The 11,195-nt window shown below is 45.0% G+C and overlaps 1 protein-coding gene across 1 annotated transcript; it reads left to right on the top strand.

The window, feature by feature from the left end:
• The first annotated feature begins 8,612 nt into the window (after nucleotides 1-8,612).
• On the top strand, nucleotides 8,613-9,386 carry Hspb3 (heat shock protein family B (small) member 3). The gene has a single exon (XM_021181108.1). It carries the CDS (start codon nucleotides 8,795-8,797, stop codon nucleotides 9,257-9,259), a length of 465 nt encoding a protein of 154 aa, XP_021036767.1. The 5' UTR covers nucleotides 8,613-8,794; the 3' UTR covers nucleotides 9,260-9,386.
• The last annotated feature ends 1,809 nt before the right edge of the window (nucleotides 9,387-11,195 follow it).

Raw genomic sequence — 11,195 nt, 5'->3', positions numbered from 1 at the left:
TCACTGCCATGCTTGAGAATTAGCTGGGATCGGGAGGATCAGATGGACTGGGAAGAAGCCAGAGGCACAGGCCACAGGCTGATGTCCACTCATCAAGGAGTCTGTTCTCCACAGGGAAGGCAGCAGAGGAGTAGTGAGTGGAAATGACCTCAGGCAGCAAAGAATAATGCATGGTCACATGACCTTTTAAATGTCCCCTTAAAATCTTCCACAAAGTAAGCTAATCCTATAACTATGTTATAACCATAAATATTCTACTATCAAATCAAAACAACACAAAACAAATAAAAATTTAAGTGGGAGGCTAGTAAGATGGCTCGGTGGGTAAGAGAGTTTGTCACACAAACCTGATGACCCCAGCTCTATCTCTGGAACCCACAGAACAAGGAGAGAACCAACTCCTGACAGTTGTCCTCTTACAAGCACACAGTAGCATGTGCACACACCCCCCTCTCCCCCACAAACACATACAATTATAGTTAGAAAATGTGAGTGGGGTAATAGGCTAATGAGGAATGCTTTGTGTAGAGTTTTCTTGGGGAAGAGAAGGAAATGGTCTAAGGTTGTATACTCTTATTCCAGGTATGTCTGTAGAAAAGGCTTAGTGGCCATGAGACTCCTGATCTATGGGTACAAATCTCTTAATACCGATCCCATCAATAAGAAGCTGGGCTCACTAGAGGAGGGCATAGATTATTTCAGGTTTGGAGCACTGAAGATCTCAGGCCACCTAGCAAATCTTGTTATGTTTAAAAGTGGAAGTTGAGACAGAATAGGGACCAGTGAAAGGCCTTGCCACCTGCAGCCGCTTCACATCAGAAACAATGTTGCATGTCACAGTGTCAGCTTGCTCTCTCAGGCTCCTATAAAAGGGAGCCCTGCACAGAAAGAAAGGGTCTGCCATTCAGGTTCCCTAGAGGTCCTCCAGATGCTGCTGGAGGTGGGGATAGAAGGGTTGCTGTGCACACGAGGTCACTGGGAATGGCTCAGCAGTTTTATTGACCCTTTCAAGTGGCATTATGCCCATCATAGACTTTTTTGTTTGTGTTTTTAATCTTAATTTCTGTATTCCAGAGCTCTTGAGAGTTCATAATCACAGACACATAGCCCATTCATTCGTAGGCAAGCTGAGTATCTTGTATTCAAAATGCTTGGGACCAAAAATTAGTTGTACCTCATTTGGAATAGATAGACAGACAGACAGACAGACAGACAGACAGATAGATAGATAGAGGTATCTTGAGAATAGGAACCAAGTGTGAACTTGAGATTTTTAATTATACCTTATACACATAGCCACAGAACTTTACACAGTATTTTAGCCAATTTTTGCATGGAATAAAGATTGGTAGTGTGGAATTTTCTCCTAGTCTCATGTTGGTGGAAAAAGTTTCAGATTTGGAGGCATTTCAAATTTCACACTTTCAGATAGACAAGGTCTTCCTCTACTGTAGCCTTTAAAGGGCCCCAGATCATGATATGTATTGTCTCGCTCTCGCTGAAAGTGAGTGTGCCATAAATTCCCATACACTTGTGCCAGGAAGTGTGGAAAACAGGGTTGTTCTTAAGCTGATTAACCCAGGTGCCCATGAACCCAGGTGTCTGTTTGTTCTTAGACCAAAAAGGGGCCTCACTGATTCCATTTCACTACTGAGATGCAAAGCTGGAGTCCTCTGAGGAGGACATTTCATTTTTTTCTTCCTCATAGGGAGTAACCTGACTGTGCTCAGCCTGTAAAGCCCATAGAAATACTCCCTGGGGAACTCACCTGATTGGTTGTTGGTTTGGTTGGTGTTTGGTTGTTTGTTTAATTGGTTAGTTGGTTGGTTGTTGGTTGGTTGATTGGTTGTTGGTTGGTTGGTTGATTGGGTTGTTGGTTAGTTGATTGGTTATTGGTTGGTTGACTGGTTGGTTGTTGGTTAGTTGGTTGGTTGTTGATTGGTTGACTGGTTGATTGGTTGTTGGCTGGCTGGTTGATTGGTTTGTTGGTTAGTTGATTGGTTGGTTGGTTGGTTGATTGGTTGTTGGTTGGTTGATTGGTTGGTTGGTTGGTTGATTGGTTGGTTGATTGGTTGTTGGTAGTTTATGGTGGTGCATGAAGACTTGTCACATGCCTTCTCTAGCTTTTACTGCCTCTCCAAAGCTACTCTCTTTGTGTTTTGTGCTCAGGGAGACTGGCCACATGGACTGCTTCAGTGACTCCCTTGCTTGGATTCCTTGTGGAATTGGCAAGAGACAGACTATGTTGTTAGAGACTTTAGTCTCTGAATCTCAGACAGGATACGGGGCTTGTCTATCTGTCTCTCCACTGAGGGTCACAGCTCCTGCTCCACTGGCCTTTCTCCAAAGTGCTCACTCTGGATTACATTAGCCACCTCCTCTGCTCAGTGTTTCTAGGCATCAAGGCTGTAAGGGTTCCCTTTCTTACTAACCCTGGAAGGATTGTATTCTCCAGACCCTAAAGGCTGGTGGCTCTCTGCTCTTATTGCCCCTAAAAACTACATAGAGACCTGGAACAGCAACATAGAACCAATGCCTTTTTGGATAATATCAAGATGTTTCTGTAAGCTCAGAGGGTGGTGAGGCTATCTCTGTCTGATTCGCAGAGGGGAAGACTATGCACTGCTCCTCGTGATCACATGGCTGTCTGGAATTGGAAAGCACAATGCTGTGTGTCACCAGTGCAGGAAAACCAGATGTCTAGTTTCTACTGAACGGGAGTGTCTTTACACCGTCATCAAGCCGAACCGCAGTAAGTCCTGGACCACCTGTGTTTGTGTTTCTAGGCTAACAGAAATCTACTCAGACCGGCTTTAGGAAAAAAAAACAAGCTGTATCCAAATGATCTATGTTATTTCCCAAGACACAGTGGCAAGCCAATAACAGCTTGGGAGTTGATTCTCAGCCATTTTTTTTTTCTGTCTATAGGGAGTTCCCAACTCTAAGGCAATGCTTTTTGATGAGTCTGAATCCTCTAAATAAAGGGTCAGGGAGACACAAAGACACCTGTTTGATCTCGACTGTCTCAAGGCATGCTGGGAAGTATTCACTATATGCCTCAAAAGAAGTACAAACAAACAACCCTAATATCCTGGGATTCCAGTTCCAAATTACCTAGGCAAGCTGGTTAAGAGAGGGACAATTTCTTTGGGATGGCTTCCGAGGACTCAGTCCACAGCAATAGGGACCCCTGTTTTTGCACCTATTGTGGTGCAAAACTTTATGGTAGGTAGGAGAAATATGTGGAGGAGGAAGATGCTCATTCCTTGGTGGACCATAAAGGGATAGGGAGAGGATTACCCCCTCCCCCACCCCAAGACCTACCTCCAATGGACTACTTTTTCTAGCGATGTGCCGTCTTCAAAAGTTTACAGAAACTCTCAAAATAGCGCCACTAGTTTGCGACCCACGCCCCAGCATCTGAGCCTTGGCGGGACATACCCAACTAACCAGGATTGAATAAGGACATCATTCCTGGCTTGGGAAAGGAGAAATGGTGTGAAATCTCTCCTCCAGCGTCCTGGGAATGCATTTCTTACCTCTAGTTAACCGGCTTCTTAGATCCGATCCCAGAATCCTGCCACGAAAAGGTGCCTTTGAAACAACTCTTTGTGAGCCTAGTGGCTGGAGGTCAGTGCTGGAGATGGTCACGAGGTGCGTGGGAAAGATGCAGCTGGGCCACAGACCCAGAAAGAAGAAATCTACAGTGTTTAGAGAACACCTGGGTAGGCTGCAAAGGCAACGCTTTTTCTTTATTTATTTTGAACCTCAAAGGAGCCTTATACACTCAGTGCATTCCTTTGCAGTGTCTTATTGGGAACCGAGATCGGACACTGTTTGCTTCTCTCCCCGCGCTCACTGAGATCGGACGCCGTTGGTTCTCTCTTCGCCGTACTCACTGGTTCTTCTACCCCGCTATCGCCAATTCCACACTTTCTTTAACCCGACCTCTCAGCTGAACTCTGCTGTGGAAGAGAGAACTCAGAAGGCCCTGGAAACCACCACGTGTGAACTAGATGTGCTGAGTATTTCTTTGGAATTTCCCTCAGGGTTGAAAAAGCAGACTTGAGGTTCTCAAGATCAATGGCCCAGACGCCCGAGAATCATGTTACCAACTCCAAAGGGCTTCTGATCAGATGTGGGAAGGAACTTAGAAAACCATTTGATCCTGGCTGATAAAGACAGCTCCGTGGCTTCAGCATTGAGTCAGTACTTTCCCAAGTTTGGCCTGGTCTAAACCAGCTCCAGAGCTTACGGTTTTATCCAGTAACAGCTAGCGTTTTTTTTTAAGACCCCAATTAATGTTTAAAGAAACACGGCAGGGCAACCCATTTGCTTGGAATGGGTCTGTATGAAATCATCTTTCCTCCAAAGGACCTTGGTCTTTTTTTTGAAGATACTATATTCTAAATATCATCTAGCTCTGACTGAACATTTACTGTGCATAATTCTATCTTATGCATTCCGTGTTCTATTTTTCTAACCTCCTTGCAAATCTGAAAGGTGTGTTTTCCCATTCAACTAGCAAGAGAGAGAGAGAGAGAGAACGAGTGTCTGAGAGATTGTGATTGACATTGGCTCAGGTGGTAAAGGGCAAAGTAACGACCCCCCCCCCCTGTGCTGCTTAAGTGTTTTCTTTGATCACACGGCTTTGATGTCTTTACGGCCACACTTATGCAGGGTACGCATATTCTTAGCTTGGTAGCTTTTCGATCAGAAAGCAAGAGTTCAAAATCTATCCTTCAAATTTTTCCTGTTCCATCTTTTCTCCACTCACTCGGAAGGTCTAGGAGTTGCTTGTTCCGAATTAGTTACTTCTCAAGAATCAGCCTTCCGCTCGTGAAATTCCAGTCTCTGCCACCAGGTGGCAGTCACAACATTTAAAAATGAGCCGCTTTAGACCACGGAGCACACTAAATCTGGATTTGGTTTCGTAATTCACTTTACATCTTGAAAAGATCTGCTTCTTTCACGTCTGAATTAACATGTTCTGCTACATTTAAAAATATATAGACATTCAAAGGAGCATATGACATGTTAGAAGCCATTTCTTCATATAGGGGTGTTTAAAATGGACCGAGATAGATGCTACATACATACTGGTCTCATTGGAGGAGTGTAGACAGGCTGCAATGAGTATTTAGTCACATAGTCAAAAGCACTCTTCTGAGTCCAGAAATTCAGAATTTACTCAGTTACATACCATCTGAATTTCACCAAGCTGTTCCTCCAGGAAAATTAGTTTTATGCCCTATCCCCACTCCACACCAGATTCATAGATAACAGCTAAGGAAAAGGACTGAAGGGAACGTGTGTGTGTGCCCATGTGTTTGTGCAAGTGTGTACGGAGGCCGAGGTCAGCCTTGGGATTGGGTTTTAAATCCTAGGACAGTTCTTAAATACTTTAACCTCCCTGTTAGCCCACCACCCACCAGAGGCAGTGGGAAAGAAAGGATATGGGGGAAGTGGACCTGTTTAGAAAGGTTCTTGGAGCAACTCTCGTCTGTGTTGTCTGGAAATTGGCAGTTCAGGTCATTGGTTAGCAGGCAGCAGCAGCTCGATCCATTCACAAACACTTCACGGAGACACCAGCAGTCCCGTTCAGAAGAGATGGGTTAGCAACAGGGGCGACATAACCTAGCCTCAGCTTGAGTCAGCAGGGGGGACCTGCAGAGACCCCAGGAGAGGTTCTCGGCCGAGCCTCTCTCAGGGAAGTTAAGATCAGCGAAGACACAAGATCTATAAGCGTTGCACAGCTAGCTGTACCAGCAAGCTAAGCTCTCCCTCTCTCCATCGTTCAGTGAGTCCTGTTTATACTCTCCAAACATCAGGTGTCCTCCACATGTCTTGCCTCAGCACAGGTTTTGCCTCAGCACCTGTCTTGCTTTAGCAAATGCATCCAATCAGCCCAGGGAGTCCCAACAACTGGAGCTGAACTACACAGTATGAGGCAGACCAATACATGTGTGTTGTTAGCAAATACTCCTTCGTCACGTGTCCTTTCACGTGCTTGCTTTAGCAGAACATCCTCCCTCCTGTGTCTGCTTCAGTGAAACTTTCCTTCGTGTGTTTGCCTCAGCAAAACACCATCCAACACAACCGACTCTCCAAAGAACCCTTAGCATTTCCACTACGTACTGGCTTTAAGGAAAGCATCTGAAACAGACTTGCCCACAGAGGGATCAGACTGCATCCACTAAGGTACACCAGGACCTCTGGCCAATCCATTCTTTCAGGCAGGCCAATAGTCTGGTTTCTTAAAGCTGTCTTTCTAAAATGAATTCAAACCCATGGCAGCCCCTGGCTGGTTCCTCTTCACCCAGGTTATGGGAAACTGTAACCTGAAGGCCGTGATTCATTTCTGAAAAATTATGGCTTATTTGATATCTTGCCACTGACTCTTGCTGCTAAGCCTAATCTCCTTACTCTTCACCTCTTAATCCATTGACTGAGCCATGCTTCTGTCTGCCTCTCCCACTCTGTCCTCTCACCCGCTCAAAGTCATACACAGCTACAGACAAACGAGAAATCAAAGGATAAATTATACAGAAGGTAAATTTACCCCGAGACAACACAATTAGGCCTCTAATTTGCCCAATACTGTTGAAATTTAAGTGGGCATATTTTAACCTCTCATTTGTAGTCAACCTAGGGCTAGGAAATCAGTTCAGGGGGTTACGAGCGCTGTCGTCAGAGGGTCTCTGTGTCATAAACCTGAATGACCGTCACCAGGTATGCATCTGTGTCCTCAGTGGCTCATGGTGGCAAACATGTTTCTTACAGATGTGGCCAGAAAGAGAGAGAGAGAGACAGACAGAGAGAGATAGAGAGGGAGGGAGAGAGAGAGAGAGAGAGAGAGAGAGAGAGAGAGAGAGAAGGAGAGAGAGACACACACAGAGAAAGAGAGAGAGACAGAGACAGAGAGAGACAGAGAGACAGACAGAGAGAGAGAGAGCAGGAGCAGGCACAGATTTGAGTTAACTCCTTTATTCTAGGCTAGAATCTAATTTTTTTCCTTTGAAAAAGAATTCCTCAACTGGCCTTTTGACGATCAAAATATAAAGAATTATTTTTCTCTTTAAGACAACTTCTTAAACAACTAACCAAGCATTGGGCTTCCTGCTCTGATTCCGATCGCTCACACTCCAACCGAAACGCCCTCCTTCTTATTTTAAAGTCTGTATTACAGTGGTGCAGGTGTCTTCGTCTTCTGGAATGGCGATGCTCTCTTTGGCTCAAGCACCCCAGACAGAACACTCCATGGCTCTTTCTAGAAAACTCTCTCGGACCCCGAGTACCTGTAATTAGCATCCCCTACATGATCCACTGAGTCACAGAAGTCTTAGTAAGCAATTAGCAAAGGAGACTAGGTGGTGTGCCTCATCTTTTCATTACTGTCTCTTTGCCCCATCTCTAGGGATCGTTTTTATTTTCCACTAGAGTTCTTGTCTATCTTTCTCATTAATACGTAAGGCCACAGACACACCTATGACTATAGAGACCCCACAAACCATTGTACAATTATGAAGTATCTGAGGTTTTATATAATCTCTCTATATATGTGCATCTCTGTCCTATCCTCTCTCTCTCTTTCCATAAAAACTACAGTCTTTTGCCTTCCTGAGAGTAATACAGCTTTCTTTGAGACTTCAGGAAGCAGCAAAGTTCAGAAGAGTCACTCTACATGTACCCTTAAAATAATTAGAAACAAACAAATCAACAACTAGTTGATATTCCTTTCAAACCTGGGCAGCTTAAAGAAAATAAAGATGATTAGATTGTCCTTGACATAGCTGATCGTGGAGGTATGGGTAGTCTATTGCAGGGCTGTAAAGCCTTGAATGTAGCCGGCAAGCCGGAGCTGGGTGATGAGGCAGAGATGTACTTCGGTGGTAGAACACTTGCCCAGCACCCAGACTTTATTTTTACATAGCACATCTTGAAGAAGTTCCGCGGCAGCTGCCTCAGTCTTGGCCAGTGGAAGGACAATGAAAGGGTGCTTTAGTTGAGAAATGATGTGCAGTGAGTGTCTTTGCCCATTCAATAGCATGGTGTTGATTAGATTCATTCTTTGTTTTCTGAACCTTAATATGAAATAGTTGAACGCTTTGCATTTTTCTCTCTGCTATTGACTATTTCTGTCAGTCCCGAGCTCCCCGTCTCCCTCTGAAGTTTCACACTCTTCTCGCTTAGTCACCCCATCTCATTTTGCCGAGTCAGATGTACAAACACCAGCTGATGTGGTTCAGGTGTCCTTTAGGCACAAAAGAGTAAAAGGAACGGAATAGGATCAGAACTTAGCCGGAGTTTAGTAGCTGTTTGAAATTGATTGATTTCTCATAAACCAGAGTTAGAATCTTCTCTCCCCGAATGGAATTTTCAGGCAGAGAGGCTTGTACTGAGATGATTGCACACCCTGCGGTTCACAGGGCGAGGTCACACGGTGGGATCTTCAAGCGCTGCTTCTGGTTTCTACTTTGTGTTTTGGGGTGAACAAGCCAGACAGGCCTGCCAAGGCTAAGGGAGCGTGTAAGTGTGATCCCTGCCTGGCCCACTTGTACCGGCTGTGAGCTAAATGCAACTCGCAGAGGCGGCTATAAATAGCCATTCATTGTCAGTGTGTGTGAAAAGACAAGAGTCAGTGTGCCGGTCTGATTCAGCCCCAATTAAGCCGCCGTCTGGACAGGACTGACTGTAAACGGAGCTGCTAGGACTAAGAATCGAGTCCGCCAGCAACGCCAGGGGCTGGACACTCACGGAAAGGAAGCGGTTCAACGCTGGAGTCGCCTCTGCTATGGCAAAAATCATTTTGAGGCACCTCATAGAGACCCCAGTGCGTTATCAGGAGGAGTTTGAAGCTCGAGGCTTAGAAGACTGCAGACTGGATCATACACTATATGCACTGCCCGGGCCAACCATCGAGGACCTGAGTAAAGCCAGAGGCGCAGGCACGCCACAGGCTCTGGCAGAGGACTCAGCCTCCACCGAGAAGCCACCCGGAGAAGGCAAATCCCGTTTCCAGATCCTGCTGGATGTGGTCCAGTTCCTGCCCGAGGATATCATCATCCAGACCTTCGAGGGCTGGCTGCTGATCAAGGCACAGCACGGAACCAGAATGGACGAACACGGGTTTATATCGCGGAGTTTCACCAGACAGTACAAACTGCCAGATGGAGTCGAAACCAAAGATTTGTCTGCCATCCTCTGTCATGATGGAATCTTGGTGGTGGAAGTCAAGGATTCACTAGGGACCAAGTGAAAACCTTTTGTTTGCTGTTCATACCCCAGGAAGGAGGATGAAAGCCAGGGACACCCCGGGAATGCTTAAACGTTTGAGATGGATTGCTGTCACTTTTATGAGGATTAAAAAAAATGTATCCACAGTTCCTGGTATGTGGAAGTTGTCTTTCTTATTGGTAGCCAGAAAGGAAGGTTTTCAAATGTGTTTGTGCAATTAGGAGTGATGCTGCTTTTACAATGAAACCACCTGAGAACTAGCAGACTGTGGTTGGTACTAGAGAATGCTCAGCCTGGTTTTTGATGAGTCTAAAATTCCACAGAGGCCGTTTGGACAACCTACGGCAAAACAGTCCTCGTCAGTAAAGAGATCTGATTTTTCTTCACTGTATGAAAAGTTTCTGTATTGCTAAAAAGAGGGGGGAGGGCTTCAAAGAGAACATTTTATTTCTGTATATTATAATTTACGGGACCTGGGTCTGAATCTAGTTAAAAGTCACAACAGTTGTTGCTCCTTTAAACATCAGTGGGAATCTTCAGGTATTTTAGTTTTTTAAAAGTTCCCATATAGACCACATATAGTTTTCAAAGCTAAACTGAACCCTACCAGGAGTTTTGCTGGTAGACAATGTATACTACTTGGTTTGGTGTTATATTTGTTAGCCCAGAGTGTATAGTGTCTCTTATGCTAGGTGTGGGAAACTAAAACTTTGCATTGCTGGGCTCAGGAAATCTTAATCCTCGCTATTTTGAAGGGAGGTGGCCAGTGCCAGCATCTGCTGTCTCTACTGGTCGAAAGTTTTAAATAACCTTGCGGCCAGTGAGGAACCTGAGCTCAGGCAGCCATCTGAGCTGGGTGCATAGTCTGGGGCAGCACATGCTTATCAGGACTCCCTTAGTGCCTCTGTGCTCCCAAACTGCTGCTTTGGCTCTGGATGGAGCTGGTAGAGGTTAAGAATGGGAGGCTTGCCTTCAGCAGCTGCTCGTGGGCATTTAGAATATGTGCTAGCTCATCTGTGTATCCTAAATACTTCCGTGGAGAAAGTGGCCGCTTTCTGTTCCACTGGGTGCTGAATGTGAGCTCATAGGGAGAGAGGCCAGGCCAGTGCTAAGAATAGAAAGAAGATCTCAGAGTGTGGCTGTCACCTGCGTGGAGGCAGACAGCTGTCACGGTGCTCCTCCATCTTGCCTCTCCTCTATTCAAGCTAAAACAGGGAAGATGGGGAGTGAGTAAAAACCAGAAATCAAACAGAATCTGGGGTGACATTTGCTACTTTTTGCTAACATCGGAAAGATGTTGGAGCATCTGTTTATATGAAATTTGTGTCTAAAGCTGACGTTTGGAGTATAAAGTCTAGGCCAAGACGTTTTTTGTTTGAGAAATTGAAACTTACATGAACAGTGGGGCACAACAAAGCTAACCAGTGTGAGTAGGATACCAGAGCTAACAGGATGAGAAGTGGGATACAATGTAACGCCCCGTCAAACATTGTTGCCATCTGAGTAATTATGTAGCCAATTGTGGTTTTAGAAACAAATAGCTCCAAGGGCTCTCTCATTTGGTTCCGAACTTTCACTAGTCAACACCTTCCTTCTACCCTTGGGGATTTTTTTTTTTTCCTTTCAAAAACCGAAAATTCAACACATCTCCAGTTAGCATTTCTTTGTTTCTAGATAAAATTAAAAATTCAAAGGCATAGGAGAAGGTTTTAGGTTTTCAAAACACTACAAAAAGTGAAATGAGGCCGGGCGTGGTGGCGCACGCCTTTAATCCCAGCACTCGGGAGGCAGAGACAGGCAGATTTCTGAGTTCAAGGCCAGCCTGGTCTACAAAGTGAGTTCCAGAACAGCCAGGACTACACAGAGAAACCCTGTCTCAAAAAAAAAAAAAAAAAAAAGAGAGAGAAAAAAAAAAGTGAACTGATTCATTGTCAACCACGATGAGCCTGTTACTTTAA

The sequence above is a fragment of the Mus caroli genome, chromosome 13 (genome assembly GCF_900094665.2).
Source record: "Mus caroli chromosome 13, CAROLI_EIJ_v1.1, whole genome shotgun sequence".
Taxonomy (NCBI): Eukaryota; Metazoa; Chordata; class Mammalia; order Rodentia; family Muridae; genus Mus; species Mus caroli.
The sequence above is the reverse complement of the archived record's forward strand: the minus strand, read 5'-3'. Positions and strand labels throughout refer to the sequence as shown.